Raw genomic sequence first — 27911 nt, forward strand, 5'->3', positions numbered from 1 at the left:
AGTTCACGTAATATGCAAAAACTGGTGATTTCTCAAACTGGGGAACAATCAAGAATGGGGTGCTGAAAGGTTCGGTCTTGGGTCCTCAGCTGTTCTTAATATATATTAATGACTTGCTATTCTATATTCATGAAGATGCAAAGCTGGTACTTTCTGCTGATGATACAAGTATAGCTATCACACCAAATCATTAAGTGGTTCTCTGCAAATGGGCTCTCATTAAACTTTGACAAAACACAGTATATACAGTTCCACACAGTAAATGGAATGACACCATTAATAAATATAGACTTCGATCAGAAATTGGTAGCGAAGGTAGAATATTCAGAATTTCTAGGTGTGTGCACCAATGAGGGGTTGAACTGGGGAAAAAAAAACCACACTTAAGATCTGCTGAAACATTTGAGTTCAGCTACTTATGCTATCAGGATCATTGTAAATTTTGGCGATATACATCTCAGTAAATTAGCTTACCACGCCTATTTTCATTCTCTGCTTCCGTATGGCATCATATTCTGGGGTAACTCATCATGAGTAAAAATGTGTTCTTGCACAAAAGTGTGTAATCATAATAATTGCTGCAGCTAAAGATGATGCTTCAGGCACTTATTTAAATAGCTAGGGATCTTCACTGTAGCCTCACAATATATATATATTCAATTATGAAATTTGTTATTAACAATCTGAACGGATTCAAAAGTAATAGCAGTTATATGGCTAAAACACTAAGAGTAAGGATGATCTTCACTACTCAAGGTTAAATCTAACTTTGGCTCAGAAGGGGGTAATTATGCTGCCACAAAAAGTCTTTGGTCACTTACCTAACAGCATCAAAAGTCTGACAGATAGCCATATAGGATTTAAAAGGAAATAAAAGAATTTATGAATGGCCACTCCTACTCATTACATGAATTTTTGGATGTAGTAAGTGGGTAATTTCCCCAGCCCCACAAAAAAATAAAAATATTAAGTTTCATGTAATATGTTGTCTAATGTAATATCTCGTATAGACACCTCTTATTAACCTGACACGTTCCACATCATTACGAAGTGTCGCATTCATGATCTATGGAACAAGTACTAATCTAATCTAATCTAATCTAATCTACTGGCTCTTGCCCTGTTCTTCGACAGCACTCCCATTGCAGGTCATTTTTGTGATAATGTAAAAACTGGGCTGATGTATGAAACCATGTTCTCCTGAAGACTTTGTGCAGATCATCTGCAAGGCAAACTTAAGGTGTAGCGTGTTTTCACGTATGCGCACGCTTGCGCATATATATATATATATAAAGTTGCTAGTGTAGAGACCTAATTACCTTTGTTAATTTTTAATATTAGGTACACATTTCTTGTTAATTAAAAAAACCTGTGAACAACAGTAATAAATGGTAAAAAGGACCACTTAAGCTGCACTGTACAGAAACTATGGTTCAGTAGTTTTGGTACTGTACACAGATGACGTAGTAAATGGTAGGATTACCGGCAATATTGGTAACATTGGTAAGGAAATAAACATAAATGAATGTGTAAGAGAGAAACAGAGTCAATGGTTTCTTTTTTCCTTTTTCTTTTTCGCAGATAATTATGAATAGAACTGTGTATCATTCAATGTATTTTGTATCCTTAGAACAATTGTATGTACTTTATAAGTAATAAAAATTAGTTGATCACATAATTTCTGCATTTTTATGTAGGTTGGTTAAAGCCGTTACCTTCCATGCAAGTACGGTTTACACGCACAAACAAAAAAAGTCTTTGTGATTAATGTTGTTATTTTGTCCTCAATAGAATGTTCATTGGCATGATCAAAGGCAATACGTTCCTATTGATATTGATAATAATAATAATAATAATAATAATAATAATAATAATAATAATATTGATGATAAGTATGAAAGTATTTACGAGAAACAGAAACAAGTTTCATATAAGCTCGATGAAGTATTGAAGTGATGTTTGACATGTTTATATTTTGTGTGTTTCTTGACGAAATTGCATTTTCTAGTGCTATGTGAAATGTACTTCTAGTTTTCTATTTTTGCTACAGTATCCCTCTGTTTCACATTGAAATCAACAATTTTTGAATAAAACTTTAAGTAAATGTCGAAATTGTCAATCGTGCTATAAATACAGTTTATTTTTATTAACAGATGGGAGGATAACTATGTAGAACAAAAATATTCCATAGGTTATAGAACTCTTTATATATCTTCACTCAGTTTGTACCCAGTTCACCACTTCCAGATTGTAGAGGGTTTACTTCAGTAGGCCACAGTAGTTTCACAGCTCTTATGATGACTGTTTGTAATTATTAGGATTTATTTATTTACAAGTAGACCTGAGCTTCTCACTGATTAGGTAATTTATAGCAATAAAGTATCCTGGAAATTTTTATACAGGTATTTTTCTGTAGCCTCTTTATTTCTTTTAAAAATTAGTCCTTTTACTCTGAATAGTTTATAGTGAGTGGTAAATGTCTGTTCTTGTACCAGCACAAATGTGACAAAAATAATATCTATTGACACAAAATTTAGTTTCTCTTTTTTTTTGGGTGGGGGGGGGGGGGGGGAGGGGGAGTGAACTGCTACACCCTCGTATGAATGAGAGTGCTTTTGAAGTGGAATGCGAAGGACTCCTATCTAGTGAAAGAGAGATCACAGGAATTGGCAAGGACACAAATCCTGCGGATACAACTTAGGGGAAAGTATGGAGCTTTTACTAATAAAAACATGGACCATCACATTTTAAAATATGTGTCTTATGTTTTATAAGTGTTATTTGAAGTTGCATAATGTTAAAATTGTGTTCGCGGGAAACAGAGTTGATTTTTTGTTGTCCCTAAAATATTTTATTTTTCTGTTTAAAATACAAGCTTGAATATAAAAGTTGTTCACATAATAATGTCTTTTTTTGTTTACTTCATACACATTTTTATGCTTCAATTAAGAACAAGACTGTTTTTGTCTAAAGTAAAAGTTATTGAACTACAATATGTATACCAACACCAGTATATATAATTTGTTTACACTGTCTGCAAAGATGCAGGTAAGTCTTTGACATCTTTCCTCTATTTTCAGTTACTGTTAAGAACCCTTCTCATGTTTCAGTATTTCAATAGTGATTTAAATGATTATTATTTCAGACATTTTACAATATATTCGGTTACAGATTTTATATATGAGTCCTACTTCTTTGTAGTAACAGAAACAAACATTGAGTAAAATTTACATGGTTTTTGTAAACATCTGGCTTTAAATGGCTCTTTTCTGTAGTTGTAAGCTACAATAAACATAATACTCTCAAATGACAAAATTTTGCAGAAATAGGCTTTAATTAATGAAAAATTTGCACAATAAGAAATAATCAAGACTTAAAAAAACTGATTAAGAATATATATGAATCATCATCATGGTTACGCATATTTCATCTCCTCATAACATTAGCTTTTGTGATTTTCATTTTTATCTGATTCCAATACTTTTTGCATACCGTGTTAGCTTTTAAGTTTACTGGCATGATCAGAATTGGTATTAGTTCTTCACATCCATGCACTAAGCACAATTTTGTGTAAGTATATTACTCGTTAACCTCCATATTTACCATACATATTTATCTTTCTCTGTGAATATTAAATTAATCAGATAACTTCTTTAAAATTACAGTAACATTCACTGTGGTTCTTATAAACATATACTCATGAAATACATCACCTCAAAACTCTTTCTAAAAGTAGCTGAGATCATTTAAAAAAATAAAATGACTTCGTAATTCAAAGTTGGCAATACTTTGAAATCATTGTGAGAATTTTGTCGAAGCTAGTTTTCATGGTCGAAATAATCATTATGGCACACACATATTAATTTCACAATCACATTCAAGCCTTAAGCGACTATTACACTTGTCTCAGGTGTATTTTGGTGAGGGTATAGAACAAGGATTTTCATTTTATTACTGGTATTGCCACAGTTGCTTTCGATGAATATCAGGTGTGATACAGTAAATTATTTCTGAAATCATACTTTCACTCTACATATAGCGGAGAAAAAATAATTAAGTAATTGACCACATTTTAGATTAAACTGCGATAAAGTACAGAGTGAGGACAGTGGCTACTGAATAGACAAGAAAATTTTTTACATACCGAAGACAAAGCAACTATTTGGTTGGTGTGTGCTTAGATTATGGTCCTAAATCACAGTCATACTCTGACTATGGAACAAGAGTCATCTAGCACATTTATTGTGGCTGCTTAGTAATGGTTGCACCCCTGCCAAGGTCTAGCCTGCAGTCTAAGGTTCCTAACTACATATTTAACATGTCAATTATCACCTGTAGATCTGAACATAATTTAACCACAGTATGAATAACTGCATGAATTTTTACAAAAAGGGCATTATTTCATATAAATATGACATGTTAGACCAGAAAATGACAAGATAATATGACAGTTTGAAGAGTCTAAGTTCACAGTCCTTTATATTAAATGTAGCTACAAAACTATGGCCCTGTAATCAAACATTTTAATGAAAATATGGTTTTACATTATTGGAGGTGATTATTATGTAGGAGCTATATCAGTATGAATCTTATACTGATGTAATTTTGCAGAGCTTGTATTTGTCATTTGTTTTAGTTAATGGATTTACCTGTAGATATTTCTGAATTCTGTTGCTTGAGTGTGTGAAACATTCAGTTTTAATCTAATAAGAACTCCTGCGACAATTTTGACACGTCTGGTCAAAAAAAAAAAAAAAGTATTTTCGTGCACCTAATCAAAATTTTTAGCCAATTATTAACAAAAGAATAAATTATGTTTTGCAGATGTACTTGTTATAGAATTGCAGCCTTTTAATATTTTAGTACAGATAAGGTTACATGAGCTTTTAATGACATTTATCGACGCCGTGCCCCGACCTTCCCTGCACTGGTTCTAGCAGCAGGTGCAGGTTTCTTATTATGCTGCATGTTGGCACATCGGGGGATGTGCCGTTCAGCAGCAGCCTCATTAAACCGCCGCTGGCAGTGAGGGCACTGGATGTAGTCAGATGTGTCAAGCGGTGGTGGTGGGGGCAAATCTGACAGCTTCCCTCCAGCTGCCAAATGTGCCTTCATCTCCTTTGCTGCACGAATTGTTGCAATGAATTCCTCATGCCGTTTTCTCCAGTCTGGCTTTTTTGCTTGAGTTTCCTGAAAGAGAGGCATTTGCAAGTTGTTGTAGTCTAAGTAATTTATCGTTTATCTGAATGAACCACACTTAAAAGTAAATAGAAAGAAAAGAGCAACCATAGCAAATGTTCAGTCAAGTCATATTGAAGGGGTTAGTCATACTAAAAGTTCATCTAATGGTAGCAGGTAAGACAGTGGCACAAGAAGAATGCATTAAAAGTCCATCCTGTTTGCAAAACATTTGGAGGAGGAATGGTTATAAGGTAACAGAAAAGAAAATTAAAAAATTAGCATATATACAGGGTAGCAAGAAGCAATGTAGTGCAACACATGGGCAGAAGAGGGTGGTTAAAATGTAGGAGTGGTTTACAAAATTCAGAACATCAACAATAAAGAAAGTGTAGTAAGAGAACACTATTTGGAGATGGGATGGTGTAGAGGGAGCAGAAGATAAGAATTGTGACAAGATACCCTCACTTGTGAACTCCCAAAGCAATGTGAAAACTGATACAAAACTTTTCACTGAGACAAAAAAGGGAAACCCCCCATCACACCCCCTCATATTCAGTAGTGAGATTGCCCAGTAGATAGCCCTTAAAAAACTGAACCGAGATCAAGCACTAAAACAGGAAGAATGTGTGCTGAACTGTGAAGAAAGAAGCAAAATAGAAACAGAGAATGGTCCAAGCTCAAGATATGCAACATTAAGGGAATAACAAGAACTAGGGCATTGTGGTTGTGTGGTCACTGTGTTGAACTACAAAGCCGGAGATCTAAACATGAATCTCCTTCATGTCCCCCTTTTCCATGTGATCATTGACATATCTGTTCACTGTGTTCAAATTTGTGTGTGTGTAATGATGCAATGTCCATTTGGAACACCGAGCTGTAACAAAGGGACCTCCAAAAGTATTTACCTCATATTTGTTCTACACAGGTACCACATGTTATGACTCGTGTGTTCTGTTTTGTAAGTTTTGACTCTTAAATCCCTTTGTTGCAACATAGTTCACACCCGTTTATGTGTTGTTTTCATTTCTGAGAGAGGTCTTGCCTGCTCTCATTTTTCATTACATTTATGTGCAGCGGTAATATATTCTTACCATATGACTCATATTCTATAATCAATTGACAATTGCCAAGATTGCAGAAGGAGAACAGATATGTCAGTGAGTGAGTGGACAATTCATAAATTTGTGGGGAAAGGGGGGGGGGGGGGGAGAGAGAGGAGGCATGAATTAGATTTGAACACGGATCTCCCAGTTTGCTGTCCAACACCACGACGACATGGTTCTTGCTATTCTCTCAATGTTGCATATCTTGAGCTTGGACCATTCACGGTATTTTTCTTCTTTTTTCATCATTCACTACACATTCTTCATGTTTTCATGCTTGATCTGTGTTCAGTTTTTCAGGGCTATCTGCTGGGCCTTTCACCACTAAATCTGAGGGGGTGCAATGGGGAGTTTCCCTTTAAAGTATTAAGGCCATCAACGAAGTGTTGCACAATAAGGTAAACATTTGGAGTTTTAGAATATACAAAAGCAAATCATGACAATAAAAAGCTCAGACAAGAAGAGAATCTTTAGAAATGTGGTGGTATGGAAGAACAGTGAAGATCAAGTGATTAGACTGAATAACTAATGATGATATACTGAACTGAATTTGAGAGAAAAGAAATTTATGGCACAGCTTGTCTAAAAGAAGAAATTGGTTGACAGGGTATATCCTGAGGCACCAAGGAATTGTGTTGGGTAATGACAGAAATTGTGGGGAGTACAAATTGTAGAGGGAGATTAAGGCCGGACTGCAGTAAGCAAGCAGAAATGGATTTAGGTTATAATTTAGTCAAGAGGTCTGCAAAGGATAGATTGCAGTGGAAGGTTATTCTTTGGAATGAAAACTATAAAAACACAACAAATTCATTTTTGCAGTAGTTTAAAGATATTTTATTTTGCAAGAAATTCTACTTTGAATCTTCAACACTCTGGAGACCAAGACTGAGCATAGCTCAGACCACAACTTTGTGTTAAAGAGACCGTGTTGGAGTAAAGGTCGAGCTATGTTGTCTTGACGCACGGGTTACCTAATTCTCGAAAACTGGACTCATTTCATATGAGAATGATGTAGGGACATCTTGCTACCTGTCCCTTGACTGATGCTGCCATCTGTTGTCAATTTCTACAACTATTTTGAAAGAAACTTTAGTGAATGTAACAGCTGCTGTTGCGAATGGCTGAGCCAATATCATTGTTAGGTTTTTCAGTTTACTGTAATTCTGCTCCAAATGCATCACATTTGGTTGAGTGAGAAAGTCAGGAAGCTCAAGAGTAGGAAACTGCTCGACAGCTGATCTTTCACTTTTATCTTGGGAAAATAATTATACTTTCTGTTATTATTTTAAAATTTATAATCTATCAAAGCACTAAAGTAAATATGAAAAAAAAATCTTGAAATTTGTCCTTTTCATTATGTATGTCTCTTGAAGATACATCAATTACATATGTGCCAATAATTATTTAAAGAACAGGATAAATGGCTGATTTCCTGGGTTCATTAGTCTTCTAATTGGCTGGTCTCCGAAACGTTAATCCTGCCCACTTTCATAAAATTTGTATGAAGTGCTTCCTATAATATTTAACCAATTTTGCATACAATTTTATTTAAATTAGAGATCTGGAAGAAAGATGCTTGTCAAAAGTAACCTTTTTCTCTGGTGTGTTGGGTCACGACTTTGTGCACAACATTGACAAAAAGTTCGCTATAATTTAATAGTTATTGTACCAGACTCAACATTGTTCTCAGTTGGATTTTCATGAATGAGCTTCTTTTTACACCCCAAAAACAAAATGATCTGCAGTGTCAAGAAATTTAAGAAAGCATATTGACATGCAAGATGGGTTGTCTGAAAGTGTTTGCCTGAAAGGAATGAGATAAACTAAGCATTGTGTGATAAGATCATTCCATTCATTATTCAGATAAGTTTCTCTGCTCATTCACATTATTCACAGAAGTTTGGTGTGTGACATATCAATTCCTATATATTTTTGGTTGTAGAATCAAAATTGAAACTTAAGAAATGTGGTATCATGTAAAGCTTGAGATATTTAAAATTCCATTTCATTTTAACCCGTAAGTAAATTCTGTAATTCTATTTTTTATATATTTAAAGTATAGAAACTGTCACTAGGAAGTCATTCTTTTTCTGTTTTTTGCGTTTTGAAGTGTCAGTTTTAAAAAGAGTCCTTAGGTGAGTATTGAATTCTTTCGCCAGAGCATTCTGAGGTAACAATGGCATTTTGTATTTAAAGCTGAATTCAGTGGCTAAGAAAGAAAAATGTGAAAGCATGTTTTTTGGTACTGGAGGCCATGAAATTTAAAGATTTGCTGTGATATAAAAGTTGTTACGTTACATACATATTTACAGGCTAGTTTCACCAAATCCTATAGTTTTCTATGCTTGCTGGACAGGTGATACATCAAAATCAGTTTAAATTCCAAGTTCATATTAAGTAAGACCCAACAGAGTTTTGCAAAGGCTGTTGATAAAAGACAAGTTTTCAAATATTTCAAAGAACATGTTTAATGTTGTTGTTTTGTAAAACCTGAGTAGTTGTTAACATAATAGTAATGATTGTTAGGTTAGGACCAACTTTACGCAACTGAATAAAGGCAATCCTTGTTCTACTAACATGGTGAAGTTTGTGTCCTATGCTGAAAAATATGTTTAATGCTAAAGGTAGAAAAACAGTTTTATCACTAGTACAGCAAGAGCACATATAGAATAATCTCTCTCACACAATCACTGATAAAGCCTTAACAAATTGAGATGAAATGTGTCTAGCAAAATAAACACACAAATAAATTGCCTTTATTCAGCTGAGAGTTCTAATCTAAAAATCATTAATATAACATTTTCAAAGAAGCTTTTCACAAAATCAGCTAGGACATGTTGAAAGAAGATGTGCTTACCAGACCACAAATCAGAAAAACTTTTGAGAGGTGAGACCTTCAATGCTAAAGTCATGGATGTTGAGTTATATGTTTGAACTTATTTCAGAGCCTCTGTTCATTGCTTTCTGGACAAGACTATGTTTCTACAGAGACTGATCTGTTGGTAGTGCAGCTGATGTGGCATGGACTCAACAAGTCATTGGAAGCCCCCATTGCCTTCACAGCCATCCATAATCGCTAAAGTGTTGCTTGCAGGATTTTGTGCATGAAATGACCCCTCTATTATGTCTCATAAAAGTTAAATGGGATTCTTGGCAGGTGATCTGGGTGGTCAAGTCATTCACTTTAATTGCCCAGGCTGTTCTTCAAACCAGTCATTAACAATTTCAGCCTGGTGACATGGTGTACTGTCACTCATAAAAACTCCATCGTTGTTTGGGAACATGAAGTCCTTGAGTGACTGCTAATCGTCTCCAGGTAGCTGAACATATTCATTTCCAGTCAAAGGTTGGTTCAGTTGGACCAGAAGGCCAAGGCCAAGGCCAAGCCCAAGCCCATTCCATGTAAACAAGCCCACACCATTATGGAACCACCACCAGCTTGCACAGTGCCTTGTTGACAACTTGGCTCCTTGTCTTCATGGGGGTCTGCACCACACTTCAGCCATACCATCAGCTTGTACCAACTGAAATGACTATTCATCTGACCAGAGCACTGTTTACCAGTTGTCAAGTGTCCGACCTATAAGGTCACGAGCCCAGGAGAGGTCCTGCAGGTGATGTCATGCTTTTAGCAAAGGCACCCGCGATGGTTGTCTGCTGCCATAGCCTGGCCTAATTGATACATTAGTCTTAAGCCCCACAGTTATTTCTGTGGTTATTTCATGTAGCGTTGTTTGTCTGTTGGCACTGACAACTCTATGCAAATGTCGCTGCTCTCAGTTGCTTAGTGAAGACTGTTGCCTACTGCATAGTATGTGGTGAGAAGTAATGCCTTAAATGCACCCTCTTGACACCGTGGATCTCTGAATACGAATTCCATAATGATTTCAGAAATGGAATGTCTCATACACCTGCCTCTAACTACCATTCCGCATTCGAAGTCTTAATTCCAGTTGTGCAGTCATAATCACTTCGGTGACCTTTTCACAAGTATCACCTGAAGACAAATAACAGCTCCACCACTGCACTACCCTCTTACTCCTTGTGTACATGATGCTACCACCAACTATATATATGCATGTAGCTGTTGCAGGACTTCTGTCACCATAATGTAAATGGGGTGTAGAATTTCTGTAAAATAAACTTTCTACATTTGCACACAGATTTTTTTCCTGCAAACCTTTGTAGCTGTTGGCAATGAACTGAGTTAAAGCTTCAAGCAAACATTCTTACTGTGTAACATTAGAATTTCTTGTTTAGAGGGACTGATGAGATACCTTACGAAAGAAAAGCATCCTCATACCATTTCAGCAAATAAAGTGACATGAAAATGGATTTGAAATATTTTTCAATGTAGTACTCAGATAAAAAGTTCTCAGTTAATGTGTTGCAACAATTTATCCGAGATTTTTTAATCAAAATGAATCAATTTTGTAATGTGTTATCATTTCTTTTACGATTATTGTTTTGATGAAAAAGTAATATGATTATTTTGATATTTGATTAATGTTACAGTGAGGTGAGAAAACTTATGAGATAGTTATAGGCACTTTCACAGGACAGGCAGTAGTACTGCATACTCAAGGTATAAATGGGCAGTGCATTAGTGGAGCTGTCATTTGTACTGAGGTGAGGTTTTCAACGTGACTATGGCTGCATGATGAAAATTAAGGAATGGTAGTTGGAGCTAGACACATAGGACATTCTAGTTTGGAAATTGTTAGGGAATTCAATATTTTGAGATCCACTGGTGAGTGTGCTGTGAACACCAAATTTCAGGCATTACCTCTCACCACAGACAATGCACTGGCTGATGTCCTCCACTTAATGACCGAGAGCACCAGCTTTTTCTTAGAGTGTGGGGCATATGACAAACGTTCTGCTAGCATAGTGCAGTGAAATTTGGCATTAACGGGTTACGGCAGCAGACGGCCGATGCAAGTGCTTTGCCAAGAGCAAGACATTACCTGCAGTGCCTCTCCTAGACTCTTGACATATCGGTTGGGCCCTAGATGACTGGAAAACCGTTGCCCAGTCTGATGAGTCCCGATTTCAGTTGGTAAGAGCTAATGGTAGGGTTTGAGAGTGGTGCAGACCTCCCAAAAACCGTAGACTCAAGTTGTACTGAGCAAACTAGTGGTGGATCCTTAATGGTCTTCACATGAAATGGACCAAGTCCTCTAATTAAACTGAGCCAATTGTTGGCTGGAAAGGGTTACGTTCAGCTACCTGGAGACTATTTACAGGGATTTGTGGAGCACACATTCCCAAACTACAATGTTATGTCACCGGCCACAACTATCTGTGATCGGTTTGAAGAACATTCCAGACAGTTCGAATGAACAACCAAATCACCCGACACGAATCCCGTAGAACATTTGCGAGGTCAGTTCGTGCTCAAAATCTCAGATGTGCAACACTTTTACGAATGGCTGCAGAGGCGACACGACTCGACATTTCTGCAGGCACTTCTGACGACTCGTCGAGTCTGGGCCCCGTCGAGTTGCAGCACTGTGTCGCGGATAATGAGGTCCGACACGATGTTAGGATGTTTCGGTTTTATTGATATTCACTACATATTGAAAATAAAATCAGTAAGAGTTTATTATTGTTTTGTATCTCAGAAATGCGACGTGGTAGAGAAAATCTCGTAGCCTCTCTGAATTCGGCATCTGAGAATTAGGGAAATCCACCCACTTAGAAGTCTGATTCAGAAAAATGTTAGTTACCTTCTTTGCTGGCGGGCCCTTGAGCAACATCTTCCTGACGAAAGTCTCCGCCTCGGTGCCCTTGACGCGCTGCTTGACCGGGTCGAACACCTTGCGCTTCTTGGTGGTGGTACGCCGGCAGATCTCCTCGTGCTTGGCGACGCGGTCCGTGGCGAAGTGGCGGCCGCAGTTGGAGCACGCGACCAGGTCGTCCCGCGGCGGCGCCGACGCCACGGCGCGGAGGGACCCGCCGCCGCGCTGGCGGCCGCTGCCCGACGACGACGAGGCGGCCGACGGCGTCGGCGTCGGAGGCTTCTGTCGGCACAGGGAACAGGCCACTAGTCATTTGCGCCAGCGTTATTGTTCGAGCAAAGTCGGAATTTTCTGGAAACTGACATCTATAAACGTGCTCATTTCGTTAGTATTAGGTCGGCGCATAAGTTCGTAGCGATTTTGTACTGCATGTTGCTATGGGTTTATTTATCGATTGTCTTTTTTTGTGCTTCACACTTGCTATTTGAATTTACATATTGTCACTTAGAGATAGTGAGTGGAGCTGTTAACGCTAGAAAATGGAGTGCTAAATGGAGAAATCGGAACATTTCCGACATATTCTTCTGTCTGAGTTCAGTAGAGGGGTGACAGCAGCGGAGGCAGTGTATAGCAATAATGCCATTCGACAGAGCGCGACAGCAGAATGGTTTTCTCGTTTTAAGGACTCTCCACGTTCAGCAAGATCTCCTGGGATTGATGAAGATCCTTTTAATGTATTAATCCACAATGATTAACGCCATTGTACTTGAGAGCTGGTAAATGTGATGAACTGTGATCATTCCACCATCGTGCGACATTTGCATGCAGTGGGCAAGATTCAAAAATCAAGTATATGGGTACGGTAAGCTCCAAGCCAAAATCATAAAAATCTGCGGGTGGCCAAATGCGCATCTCAGATTGCTCGTCATCAATTGGCTCGTGGAAAACACCGACAATTCCTATACCATATCGTTACTGACTACGAGAAATGGAGTCTCTACGCTGACTTGAGGAAAAGAAAAGAATGGCTGAGCCCAAACAAAGCAGCAACTCCCCATACAAATACCTGTGCACACCTACAAAAAAATAATATTATGCATCTGGTGACACAGCGACGGTTTGGTGCTTCCCCGAGATGTAGCCATTATTGCTGATATTTATTCTCAAAAACTGAGGCGTCTTGCAGACGCAGTCCAAGAACAACGACCAGGAAGGCTGCATGAAGTCGTTGCAGCTTAGTCGCATTCAACACACTTAACACCGATGTTTAGCAGAGGCAGTTCATCCGTCGCACATGCTCGCTACGGGTCTCGTGTTGCCAGGAGCCTTGCACCGTACTGCCTATTTTTTCTAGGGGAACATTAAACCTAAGCAGTTTTAATTTGTATACAATTGTGCAGTGATCTTTGAAGCACAGGAAACAATAGTCCCTCACATTAAATTGCATATTTTCGAGCGTTTAAAGAATGCATTCGGAACAATTTTCTTTTATCAAACCACATTTCACATATTACAAACTGACTCAAGAGTTTTATTTACATATTCTGTTCCACCATAGTGTGCTGCGCAATATTGCGAACTGGCGTCACAATATTGCCATTACAGATTTTTTGCGTTACACTGTTAATGGAGCTAGTCTCAAAATGTTTCTTGATATGCCCTAGCGCCATACTGCCACTCAGCGAAACAGTCTGACAACCAACATACTGTCGAAGTCTGTCAGCTTTTCGTTTTAATTACAGATGATAATCTAGCTCACACAGTACTGTTTTTGTGGTCCTGTTTCATGTACTTTTCATAAATTCTGAGTTCAGACCGAGTGTCTTTACGGTGACTTTGTTGGTGAGGCTTATTACTGGTAAACGGCGAGTTTTCTTACATGTAAGAAAGTAATGAGTCAACTGTGACGTGTAGTTTTAGTGTCTTCAATGTTGATCATATTGCTCAGAGAACGGTTCAAAATTGAATGTGCATAAAATCTGTTACTGCTGAATTTAGCCGGCCGCGGTGGTCTCGCGATTCTAGGCACACAGTCCGGAACCGTGCGACTGCTACGGTCGCAGGTTCGAATCCTGCCTCGGGCATGGATGTGTGTGATGTCCTTAGGTTAGTTAGGTTTAAGTAGTTCTAAGTTCTAGGGGACTAATGACCACAGCAGTTGAGTCCCAAAGTGCTCAGAGCCATTTGAACCTTTTTTGCTGAATTTCGCAAAATAAAATGTCGTTAGGCTGTCCATGCGTTCATACATACTATCAATTCACGTGACATGTTCTCTGGTTACCTGCAACAGGTTTCTTAAACACGTTAGAATGGTATTACATAAGCATGTATGATACTACGTTTAGAAATTTATGATATTTCAGCTTTGTATACTACTACTACTACTACTACTAATAATAATAATAATAATAATAATAATAATAATAATAGATGAGAAAGGTATAATGACTGGAAGAAAAGATAAGAAATTCCAACAGTTATACGCAAGTATAATGTAAGAGTATACTGTGTGTACCTCCTAAGAAGCATTAGGCGCATTTTCTCTCATATTTTGGCAGATATTTGCAACTTTGGTTGGAATCAGTCCAAACAAGTACTCCTCATCACGTCTTTCGTGCGACGCACAGTGTCAACGGAAAGCGTCTTGTTTGTTTCCCTTTATAAAAAGATGTTTAAAAACCGGAATTTTAAGAGTCAATAAAGCGGTCCCAGATTAGTCTAGTGTTATATTCGTTTTATGTTACGTATTAACGGGGACAGTAAAACACGAAGAATAACCAGTACTCTATTAGCGACAGCACCGCCATGCAGCAGCGCTGCTGAGTGGCTGCTGGACCACTGGTTATTATTGTTGGTATTTTACTATCCCTGTTCATACACATCGATAAAGCAAGTATCACACTAGACTAAACTGTGTCTGCTCTATCGAATGGAAACTCAAAATTTCGTTTTTAAAAAAAATCTTTTTGTAATGGGAAACAAAACGATGCTTTACGTTGACACTGGGTGTCACGTGAAAGATTTGATGAGCAGAATTTGTTTGGACTGATTCCAACCACTCATTACAAAAACAAAGTTGCAAATATCTGCCGAAATATAAGAGAACATGCGCCTAACGACTCTTACGAGGGACACGCGGTATACACACATCTTTATCATTTCTCAACAGAATTCTAACTCTAACTGTATTATACGTCAGATCCGTTCGGGTCTCAGTAAAACTCTAGCCATAGCACGCTCTGTGCATGATTACAATTTCAATTGTCCACATTAAGTCCTATGCTTTTGTGGGACTCAGTAGGACTCGAGACGCCGCCTCACATGTTGGTTACCAGTTATTTAGTTATTTTATCTACAGCATGAACGAAATTTATGAAGCAAATAAGACTTATTGTGTCTTTTAAGTCTCTCTACAATAAAAATAAACAACATTCATACGACCTAAAAAAACGTAATACAAGATATAAAAGCCTGCTCAACGTATGTTCTTAATATATTAGGCAATAGTAGTTGTTCTTACTGTTACCTGAAAATGTGACTACAGTAACTTTTGAGGTGCTTCACGCTTTAGCTGTATGCATTCATTTATGCCCTGAACCTTTGAAGTTCCCTGTCGGATTTTTGTTTAGACTATTTCTAGTTGCCCAGGAATCAGGATTTCTTGATACAAGTCCAACATCTGCAGCGATGTTGCCCCTGCTATCACTGTTTAGAAAACAATGTAGTACAATATCAGGTGAACAGATTTCTACATTGTATCTGATTGACGTTTGTCTATTCTATGCAGCCAGCCGGGGAATGGTCCACGTCCAATTATGAGATGGATCATGCCTCTACTTGGGCTCATATAATGCAGTTTCTTCCTTTCTCGAATGTCATCGAACAATTGATACATACGACGCCAGTGCCATTGTCCCATTTCCTCTGCCATGTACCGGTTCTACAGGTCCTAAGTAGTTGGATTCCCCAGTGATCTGCCTTACTTGTCAAGGTCCGCTTTCCGCAACCAGTAGCACGTAGCTCTGTAGCTGACGATTATTTTTGCAAAATATGTTCGCAAAATTACAAAAAGTGCTACTATTGGTGTTGTACCAAGTGCTCCCGTAAGTCTTGGTTGCATGCTTTCCTGCACACGTCTTAGATTTGGTTTCAAACGATGATGGCGCAACTGCTGGGCCCACACCCTACAATGCTACAAAGAAGGCAATATGATATAGTTTCGTTGCTGAGAAAGATACTAAGTCACAGCGCCAAGCCGGGTCAGCTTGTGCACGATTTTGCAGTCTTTCTCGTTGACTTTACTGAGATGAGCTGAGAAAATTCGTTTTTCAGTCTAGGTTCGATCCTAACGATCTACACACATGACTTCTGTGGATATAACTTGATCCTAATTTGAGAGTAGCAGCAAAATAGCTTTCTTGTGGACAGCTGTTTTGAGTTCGTTAACGCACCATAGCAGCAACCGTGATAGAACACTTGATTTTGCCTCCGGTTTTGCCCTAGAGTCTTCTAAGGCAACTACTAGAACGTCGTCCGCATCGCTACCACACTATCTACATGAGAAGTAGTCAACCTTTTTTTTTTTACGTGGTGCTCGTTTTAGTTTCTCCGTTAGCAGTAAAATTTTCTAACCGCTCAATCCTTTCTAATAAGGGGAAATCCCCGTTGCACGCCATCAGATTTAATGGTAAGATGGCCCGGTGGATATCCAGTCAGAAACTGAGCATAGATCAAGCGTGGAAACAAGGAGGCGGTGTACTGAACTGTGAAAAAAGAAGCAAACAGAAACAATGAACCATCAAGCTCAAGATGTGCAACATCGAACGAAAATGAGTAGCCATGGCGTCATGGTTATGTGATTAGGCTATTGGACTGCGAAGTGAGAGATCCAGGTTCCGATCTCCTTCGTGAGCCTTCACAAAGTTATTAACTGTCCGTCCGGTTATTGGGTTATTGACTTGTCTGTTCGCTATGCTCAAATTTGTGTCGTGGTGTAACGTCCGTTTGCAACAGCGACGTGTAACGAAGGGACCTCGATGCGTACGTACCTCCTATTTGTACTACCCAAGTACCCTATGTTATGACACATTCCGTTTTGGAAGTTATGGCTCTTGAATTCCTTTGTTGTAACATAGTTCATACCCGTTTATTTGTTGTTCGCATCTCGCCTGCTCTCACTATTCATCACATTTATTTGCGACGATAATACACTCTTACGACTTGACTCATTCTATAACGAATATATAGTATGACAACTGTAAAGGATAATTTGTAGAAATAAAAAAATGTAATAATTCATTATCCCCTTCTTCCAGTTTTCATGCTTGATATGTGTTCAGTTTTTGTCGTACTATCCACTTACCATTAAATTTGCGGGGGGTGTGGGGGGCGATTGGGAATTTCCCTTGCAAGTAAAGTGGTTTAAATAAAGTAGGGAAGTAACTTTACCTTTCGAACTTTATAAAGCAGAGTTGCAGGAAATTAAAGCTAATAATAATAATAATAATAATAATAATAATAATAATAATAATAATAATTAGTTACCACATAGTTTACGTCAAAATTTTATGAAAACTCAGGGGGAATATTTTAAAAACGCTACCGTTTGCCGCCCACCATGAAAGCTGGAACGCTCTCTAGTGGGCGGCAGTGACCAGGCTGACTACCACTGATCTGCCTCACCCTTCCTATCCATCACGGCTAGCAAGGGCACACTGGCTAGATTTTAAAAAAAAATTGGGACATTATCTTCACATATTACAAGAAAGTATAATATATTGAAACCTTACGTGCAAGTACAATATATTTAAAACCTCAGTAAATATTGCTAAAATAACGACTATGGGCCCCATGCGGCCTTAAATTGGCCCTAATGATCACAGAACAGAAGAACACGTTTGGAGTTTCCGTTTTCTGACGGAGGTAGAACAAGTAACCATTTGGTAGCATTTGTACACAGTTGAGCAAGCCACACACAGTGTTACTGTGAGCACACCAGCGTGGAGTTATTGTTAGAACGCCGGAGTGGTATTAAGTGATCGGGACAAACACTTTATACAAGGACGCAGCCTGGTTGGCAAGTGAGAGTTGTGATGGGACAGGTAAGAGGCTAGAAGTGGACGACTCAAGTAGGGCAAGGTCTTTCGTCCAACATATTTCGTACAGAGTGTAACGAAAATGATACCGACTATCTTCGAGTGATTTTAGAGAACGTCTTGAACAAATTGAAAACAGGAACCCGTGTTCAGAAACGTTGCCCAATGACGCCGCACAGCGTCGGAGTGCTAGGGGTCCAAGTCTGCTACTGGGAACCCGTACAAGACAAGTTTGAGCTTGTACATTGATGGACGGCAAGCAGTGTCGTCGTTGCGGGCGAGGATACGTTCCAGTCCATCTAATATCCTGACTGGCATCAGGCCTATCGCTAGGAGTTCAGTAATGAGTCCGCCAGTGTAAAAAATGATGCGTGGTGACCTATCGGCAGGCGCCTACAGACGCTCGAAGTCCGTCGACGTCGCTTTGTCCTATCCTGTGTTGTAACATGGGTCACGAAGGAGATTTGTGTGCGGAACTCTCACTTTGCAGTTCAATAACGTAAGCATATAACCACGAGGCCAAGGCTACTCATTTTCGTTCGATGTTGTACATCTTGAGCTTGACGGTTCATTGTTTCTATTTGCTTCTTTTTCACAGTTCACTACACCACCTCGTTTCCATGCATGATCTGTGTACAGTTTCTGACGGGATGTCCACTGGGCCATCTTACCACTAAATCTGAGGGAGTGCAACGCGGATTTCCCCATTTTAGAAAGGATTGAACAGCTAGAAAATTTTACTGCTAACGAAGATACTAAAACGAGCAGCAGATTAAAAAGGTTTACTCCTCATGTAGACACTGTGTCGCAGCGATGCTGACGACATTCTGGTATTTGTCTCAGGACACTATGGCAAAACCCGAGTCCTTAATGTGCGACAAGAAGTCGCGCAAGGGCGTGCGACCATGACATGAACTTGAAGAGACTTATGCCACTGCTGAATAGGTCACTGGAATAACTAGTCACTTGCTTTTAAAAAAGTCTTATTTATTGACGCGTTTCTCAACTTGATTTCTGACATTGAAGGCTGGTACATATTAATATGATCTGAACTAAGACCTTTATGATGTTCTCGCAATGGGCTGTGACTGAAACGCATCAATAAATTGTATAGCAAGTAACCTGTTACCCTAGCGACCTACTCAACATGGGCGTGTATGAGTGAGTAGTTTCGGTGAGAACACAAGTCGAATGGATGGCGTGAAAAGTTAGGAGAGCAGAGACAAAGAGTGAAATATTAAGTAGGAAATTAAACTGGATAGAACAAATTAAGAAAGATGGAGGGGCTTATAAAACGTGTTAGAGGGCTTTGTGGAAGGGAAGAGGAGACGAGGAAGAAATATATGTCAGATCCTTGACGATGTGCCGTAAGGCAGCACATACAGCAGCATTGAGGAGGAAGAGGGAGATAGCCCGAAACTGAGGCCGAAAGGACTCGCTAACACAATAGCAATTTTTTTTTTGTTTTTTTTACGGCCATCGCATTCACCGTTGCCCGTAGAAATTACTTATTTCACACTTACGGTCTCGGCTTTGGGCTATTATCAAGTAATAGCGATTGTTTTTGCTTCTTCACATGTCAGACTTTAAAATCTTACGACATATATACATGTCATCGCCTTCGATGAGTGTCGTCTTACACGTCCTACACCAGCAGCAGAATTTGACAGTGCCTCATGATCCGTGCACCCCGTTCCCCAACGTCGCATGTGATAAGGAAGCACTTGGGTGAAATTTGAGCCCATTTCGATGGCCTGCTAGAGGAATGTTCATGCAGTACTTATATTAAACGAAAAAACTCATTTTCACGATCACTAGATTTAATTTTAATGTTCTTGGCAAGAGTGCAGGGGTCAGAGGAAAGGGAACTAATGTCCAAGGGGGGCGGGGGCATCAAATGCAATGCCGCTATTGTGGGTGATGTTCTAGAACCGGCCGTGGCGGTGGAAGCTCACCTTGGCTGCGGGCGTAGTCTTGCTGGCGGTGGAGGCGGTGGAGGCGTTGGAGGCGGTGCGGGTGGCGGTGGTCTGGTGCTGGGGGCTGGTGACGCTGCCGCCGCTGGCCCGCGACGTCGGGGAACGCTTCGAGCCCGTCGAAGCGTTGGACGCGGCTGCCGGCGGACTCGCCTTCACCTGTACACAGCCGCCTCTTTCAGGGAACGTCCACAAAACGTTCTATCATCGCGCGTTGCGAGACATTTTGTCGCAATTCGTGTAATTCCACGAGAGAACTCATTTTTCTGCGTAATCTGTTTCTTTATTGAAATAATCACTTTATCTCACGATTTAGCTATTAGCTAAATTGCCCCCAGCCCCCCCCCCCCCCCACGCCCCCCGGGCACTGTCAAGCCACCTCTGTTGCTCGTGTAACAGTAAGCATTTGTAATCAATCATACAGCGTGTTTCAGGAGGAACGATCGGTAATTAGAGACATGACAGGAATGATCATTTGAAGCATGTAAGTCTTGTAAGCATGGGCTCAAAAAACATGTACCTTAAAAACTAAGAGCACTACATCTTCGATACTGTGAAACAAATCTGTCTTAACTGCAAGCTCTTTGCTTTCCGAATTTTTAGAGGTGGCAGTATGGGCAAAGAGAAGAAAAAATTGTACAGTAAACATCTGCGCTAAATTGGATGCCTTAAGATCAATAAGTATTTGTTCAGTGGAAGAGATGTGTTTCACAGTACCGAAGATGGCGTGCTCATAGCTTTTAAGGTATGTATTTTTGATCCCATGTTTACTAAAGTTTTTGGCTTCGAATGAGCTTTCCTGTCATATCCCTGAATGTTGACCATTCCTCTGTGACACCCTGTGAAGCATATTTTACACATCTATGTTGCACCCTAGCATTGATAAAACCCCGCACATGGGCCGCATTGTTGTCTTTTTACATACGAACTTCACATCTGAGACAGTTGTGCCCGTAACTATCATGGTCGTAACCAACCGTTATTAAGGACGCCATCAGCTCTTGCTTCTTTCACACATCTGTGTGGAGTATGAGATGCTATATGACTACAAATTTTTACTGTGATGCAAGTAAGAAATGTAGCTCGAAAAAGATCAAAGGAGGCGAAATTAGCTAAAAGTTAATCCTGAAATAATGTCATTATTTCAAAATAAAAGCAGCCTTACGCAGGAAAATAATTGCCGTAAAGAAAAGAATTCGCAGCAGTTTTGGGCGCATGAATACAAAATACTACTGATATTAATGCTTAGTGGCGTCAGGCTGGAAGACTGACGTACAATTTCGCACGTGCGATCTCGGCCGCCACTTTTGGCGGTAGCCCAGCCTCCAGAAGTAGATAGCTTTGGTACAAGTAACAGCTAGTTGAGAGTTTTAGCCTAAGGAATGGAGACAGCTAGCTTTAACTGAAATTACAATAAACTGTGAGATGGTTTTTCGAAAATTAATGTACTTCTGTTCTTGTGATTGTGGACACTCTTGTTCCTAAAGGTTATCTTGAGACTTCACAATCCAAACATTCAAGGTCGTTGACTGAAGTCAGTCAGCAGTTATCTGAAGTCAAGAAGAGGCATTTAACTCCCTGCCTAATAGTCACATTACAGTGTTTGGGTGCAGTCACACAATAACAGCGCAAAAATCAGAGCTGCAGGTTAACGGGAGGCTGACGAAAGATGTGCATACTGGTCATCATCTAGATAGTGGAGACTGTGGCAACAAGTGTTCTTTGTCGATCACATGGAAGGAAGCGATATTTCCTACAAAATCGAAGAAATTATCAAATAAACATTTTCAGTTTCATGTATATACAGGAACTATCAGACGTGCCACTTATAATGAGATGTTTGTAACAGTTTTGTGGTACTGCTGATCACACTGTGGTCAGTATGATCTCCAATGCCGTTACGTATGTCAAGGTCCGATGTTCAATAGGACTGGTGTTTGATAAGTCTGGGGGGGCACTCACTATGATGAAAACTAAAGCTATATCCTTCGAAGTGTTTCTGAAGAAGACGTTCGCGAGGTGGTTAAATGTATTGTAGTCTTTCAAAATCCCAAGGTGTGTCTGCAAAAGTGCACATTGCCACATGCACCCAGTCTGCAGCCCTTTATTGATGCCAGTTTTGTGCGCAGTACCCTTCGTGAAAAATACTTATCATCTGTGAAGTACTTAGAATCAAACATCATTTCTGAAATTTAAGGACGGATACTGCCTCTATGTTTGCGAAATTGTTACCGACATAACTAAAACAACGTACGATAAAGACAGCTTATGCAGCAGAGCAATCATCATGTGTTGACAACAGAAAATTTTTTACTCACCCGACTATCACAGTTTACAATAACTACATCACTGTAAGCATTCGGGCTTGCCTTCGCACGCAAATGTCATTGCTACAGCTGCACCATCTTGCCTTCCTTTGCCATTTCAATCATATTGCTAAATGCTGCATCAGAGATCGCTGTCTGCATTACCTTTGACTCAATATGTAATTTTGCTTGAGGTTTATTCATAATCTTGAACCTAATTTTAGTGACTCAAAATTTTAAACAAAAATAGACTACTGCCTCTGGAGTTGCGATTTTGATCAAAGAGCATTAATATAACACGAATAAAATGAAAGAAATTTACATTTCTGCGGATCTTCTACCCAACATCGTTGATTTCCTTTTACTTATATAAATTAACAATTATATGATGTAATACAATTCATTTGTATTTTATTTCTGGCAAAGTTTTGGATACTGATTGCACCTACTCAAAAAATCATAAAAATATCGTACATCTGTATCTGACAGCACGAATGTAACAGAATGGACAAAAACTAATTTTATTTGGACTGCTCAGGTGGCGTTGAGTCAGCAGGTTAACTTTCACTAACAAATGAAATTTCAAGATGCCATAGGCTACCACTAAATACGAAGCTATCAGAAATAAAAATATTGCAATTAGTTTAGAGCACATTCATCCTACGGCGATGGTTCGTTGTTAAAAAATATAATTAAAAGTGACTACTTCAAAAAACTGTTACAGGTAAATGTTTTGAATAAGGTAAGGGAAAGATATCATCAAAAAGATGATTAGTTTATCTGTGTCAAATTATAACTCTGTATCAGTTTCTGACTAACTTTTAGCTCTGCTTTGGACAGTTTCACACGTTTGAAGACACTTAAGCCAGAATTAAGGCTAAGCCGTAATCTGCAGAGGCAAAGATTCCGCATACGCTCTTATTGATTTATCTCCGTTTGAAAGCGTTGTAACGCGTCCAACATTGTTAGTCCACATTAAATATATTCTATTGCCTACTGTGCCATATTCTTTACTGGTGTGTGATCCAAGACGTCGCTCGTAACTGCTTTCCCAGCTTGATAACTTAGCCGGATGTTCTGTTGGAACTCAAAGCTAACTGATATATTATTTCAGCGGTTCAACTGGCCGCCATCTTTGCCAAATTGATCGGCTCAACAATCTCACCTGAACTTAGCTGTCTGCTGGATCGTTGAAATATCAAGTCAGTTTAATTTTAGGATCCATCTGCAAACCCAACAAAACTAGACTTTCCCACAGAATAATTTTTCGTGAAGGTAAATATGAATAAACAACTATCCCAATCCGCACAAAGTGTCGCCATGAAGTAACAAATGACAGTTTTATCGCTTTCTGCTTAGTCGACACCTACTACTACGTAAGTACAGAGTGCCCGGTGAAAGAGTGTCTTACTTCAAAATTAAATACCTCGAAAACTAAGATCAAGAGACGAGTGTAACCAACGGTATGTCTATATGCGAAAGCTCTAAAAAAACTTTATACAGAAGTTTCGAAATAGTTCAAAAAGATGTTAACAGATAGCGCTGAAATCAGTAAAATAATAAACTCACTGAAAAGTAAAAGCTCTTACGGAATTGATGGCATTTCCAGCACGATACTTAAAGCTTGTTCCCCACAGATAAGTAGGATTCTCAGCCACGTATGTAATAGCTCTTTGGAGCAGGGTGTTTTCCCGATAGACTGAAATATGCCATTGTAAAACCATTGCATAAAAAGGGGGATACGTCGGATGTCAACAACTATCACCCAATCTCTCTTCTGACAGCTCTATCAAAAATTTTTGAGAAAGTAATGTATTCAAGAGTAGCCTCCCATATTTGTAAAAATAAAGTACTAACGAAATGTCAGTTTGGTTTTCAGAAAGGCTTTTCAACAGAAAATGCTATATACGCTTTCACTGATCAAATATTAAATGCTCTGAATAACCGGGCATCACCCATTGGTATTTTTTGTGATCTCTGAAAGGCGTTTGATTGTGTAAATCATGGAATTCTTTTAGATAAGCTAAATCATTATGGTTTGAGGGGGGCAGTGCACAAGTGGTTTAATTCATACTTAACTGGACGAATGCAGAAAGTTGAAATAAGTGGTTCATGTAATGTTAAAACAACAGCTGATTCCTCAAACTGGGGGGCTATCAAGTACGGAGTCCCACAGGGTTCGGTCTTAGGTCCTTTAATGTTCTTGATATACATTAATGACTTACCATTCCATATTGATGAAGATGCAAAGTTAGTGCTTTTTGCTGATGATACAAGTATAGTAATAACATCCAAAAACCAAGAACTGAGTGATGTAATTGTAAATGATGTTTTTCACAAAATTATTAAGTGGTTCTCTGCAAATGGACTCTCTTTAAATTTTGATAAAACACAGTATATACAGTTCCGCACAATAAATGGCACAACTCCAGTAATAAATATAGACTTTGAGCAGAAGTCTTTAGCTAAGGTAGAATTTTCAAAATTTTTAGGTGTGTCCATTGATGAGAGGTTAAACTGGAAGCAACACATTGATGGTCTGCTGAAACGTCTGAGTTCGGCTACATATGCTATTAGCGTTATTGCAAATTTTGGTGATAAGAATCTCAGTAAATTAGCTTACTATGCCTACTTTCATTCACTGCTTTCGTATGGCATCATATTCTGGGGTAATTCATCGTTGAGTAGAAAAGTATTCATTGCTCAAAAACGTGTAATCAGAATAATTGCTGGAGCCCACCCACGGTCATCTTGCAGACATCTATTTAAGGATCTAGGGATCCTCACAGTAACCTCACAGTATATATATATTCACTTATGAAATTTGTTGTTAATAATCCAGCCCAGTTCAATAGTAATAGCAGTGTGCATAGCTATAACATCAGGAGAAAGGATGATCTTCACTATGCAGGGTTAAATCTGACTTTGGCACAGAAGGGGGTAAATTACGGTGCCACAAAAGTCTTTGGTCACCTACCAAACAGCATCAAAAGCCTGACAGATAGTCAACCAACATTTAAAAATAAATCAAAAGAATTTCGAGATGACAACTCCTACTCATTGGCTGAATTTTTAGATATAAATTAAGGGAGGAAAAAAAAAACTGACTTAAGCATTAGTGTCATGCAATATTTTGTGTAATGTAATATCTTGTACAGACATCTTTCATTAACCTGACACGTTCCACATCATTACGAAGTGTCGTATTCATGATCTATGGAAAAAGTATTAATCTAATCTAATCGTATTGCCTATAAATAGTGCGCCGCAGCTCAGGGCTATCAGTACATCGATCACATTTGCAAGAATGTCACCCTCCTGCTTCACCAGACGTTTCCGCATACAAAAGTCATTCTCTCACCATCAGGACTAAAATTTGTATATACATAGTTTTACTACTCCCCAAAATCACTTACGCCTCCGAAATCTGCTCCCTGGCAGCAAACATTAACTTCAAGAACATACAAATCATCCGGAACAAATTTCTCTGAACTGCAATTAACGCGCCCCGTTCTCCATCAAACTCAGTCATTCGTGTATACTTTCTAATTCCAAAAATACGTAAAATTATTCAACACCAAGTCCAAAAATTTTATGATAAAACTCATTCTCCGCCCTCTCTTCTCATTCGCTCATTAGGTCAAATCCCCCCCCCCCCCCCCTCCGATACCTCATTCAAATTTTCCCAGGATGATACTGGACCGACATTTCGACTTCTAATCCTCGCTCATTTCGACTTGTTACGATCCCCTCATTTCAAAGACGAACACTTCCCGGTGCCGTAACTTGCTCATTTCGAAACCCCAGACTCAGACATAAGGAACGGAACGTTATTGTTCCGGTCCTTTGACAAACTAGTTCTAGCGCCCTTCACAACGCGGCTCGGTTCGCCTTAGAGCGATCAGTTCCACCGTTGAAACGTGAAGGGAGGTTAGAGTACTCAAAAGAAAGAGGTTGAAATCATGTATTCCATTGAACTACATGTTTTTCTGGTCTGGAATACCACAGGTCAGAACACAATCCCACGGCAACAAAGAGCAGTTTTCTAACACGATTTAACGTTCTAAAAGGAATCGATGCGAAAACCATTCGCAAGCTCTGTGCCAAATATCAGCGGAAAGGTAGCGTCGCGTACGAGCTAGCGGGGAGTGTTGACCCCAGGCAAACGGTAGTTACTCCTCAAAGTGTCGCCACCGTTTGAGGAATTATTCAGCAAAATACAAGGAAATCCGTCCGAAGAATTGCAGCAGAGACTGATTTGAAGCGTTCGAGAAGCAGAAAATGCTATTGAGAGCCTACACGTTTCCATTCAAAATGTAAAGCCACCAGGCCACACCTGTACGAACTGTGCGATAGAGTTCTGACTTTTCCGACAAGATTTGATGTCGGCTTCATCTGGTTAACAGATGAAGCACACTTCCGCCTGCATGGAATCGCGAATAAACAAAACTGGCTGTTTTGGGGTTCCGAAAAGCCCATTTTGTGTGAAACGAAGAGTTGCTGTTTGGGCTGTAGTATGCAGCGTAGGCACTTATTGGTCCTTGTTTCATGCGAGAAACGATCACTGGTGAATGTTAAGTGCCCGCATCTCGTGGTCTTGCGGAAGCGTTCTCGCTTCCCACGCCCGGGTTCCCGGGTTCGATTCCCGGCGGGGTCAGGGATTTTCTCTGCCTCGTGATGGCTGTGTGTTGTGTGCTGTCCTTAGGTTAGTTAGGTTTAAGTAGTTCTAAGTTCTAGGGGACGGATGACCATATATGTTAAGTCCCATAGTGCTCAGAGCCATTTGAACCATTTTTTTTTAATGTTAAGTTGCAATTTTGGAACAATTTGTCGTCACATAGCGTTGGAGGATCGACAAGGCACCGAGTTGTTCATGCAAGATGGGGCCAGATCACATCGTAGAAAACAGGTGCTGGGCATTCTAGATAAATACATCGGGGGCAGAGTATCTGCGTTGGAGTATTGCAAATTAAATGGCGCAGGGATGGACTGGTCTTCATATTTGCGCGACGTGACACCTTGTGACTTCTTTTTATGGGGCACATAGAAAGAAACATCTACCGGAGCCATCCCTCCCCCCTCCCCCCATGGTTGACAAACTTCAATTGACGATCTGTACGGTATCTGACCCATGTCCGTTGGGACACTATAGGATGTGATGGAAAATTTCACTGTTCGTTTGCTCCATCTCCGTACTGCCAGTGTCGGACATTTCAAAAAGACTGCGCTGTGACTGAAAAAACTGCTTGCAGGGGATGAATTTAATTATGCACGCTGATACTGTACGAGCTGCACAGCTTAGAGCACCATCTGTTAGCAGTTTTTCGAACAATTTCGAAACTTCTGTATAATTTATGTGCAAAATTCTTACAGCTTTCACAATAAACATACCTTTCGTTGCACTCGTCTATCGATCTTAGTTTTCTAGATACTTAATTTTGAAATAATGTATAATGAAGCAGCATCAGAATTTTAACCAATGGGTGTCACCTAACATACACACATCAACAAA

The 27911-nt window shown here is 39.4% G+C and overlaps 1 protein-coding gene across 1 annotated transcript in view; it reads right to left on the reverse strand.

Annotated features, from left to right (window-relative positions):
• Positions 1 to 2828: 2828 nt before the first annotated feature.
• Positions 2829 to 27911, reverse strand: part of LOC126267400 (serine/arginine repetitive matrix protein 1-like) — a 436917-nt gene continuing 411834 nt past the window's right edge. The window contains exons 5-7 of the mRNA XM_049972608.1: positions 20076 to 20252; positions 12014 to 12307; positions 2829 to 5190 (exon numbers count right to left, since the gene is read on the reverse strand). Of these exons, the coding sequence (XP_049828565.1) occupies positions 4897 to 5190; positions 12014 to 12307; positions 20076 to 20252 (765 nt within the window). The 3' untranslated portion in view covers positions 2829 to 4896. The remainder of the gene's footprint in view (positions 5191 to 12013; positions 12308 to 20075; positions 20253 to 27911) is intronic.

This window comes from Schistocerca gregaria, chromosome 4 (assembly GCF_023897955.1).
Source record: "Schistocerca gregaria isolate iqSchGreg1 chromosome 4, iqSchGreg1.2, whole genome shotgun sequence".
Taxonomy (NCBI): domain Eukaryota; kingdom Metazoa; phylum Arthropoda; class Insecta; order Orthoptera; family Acrididae; genus Schistocerca; species Schistocerca gregaria.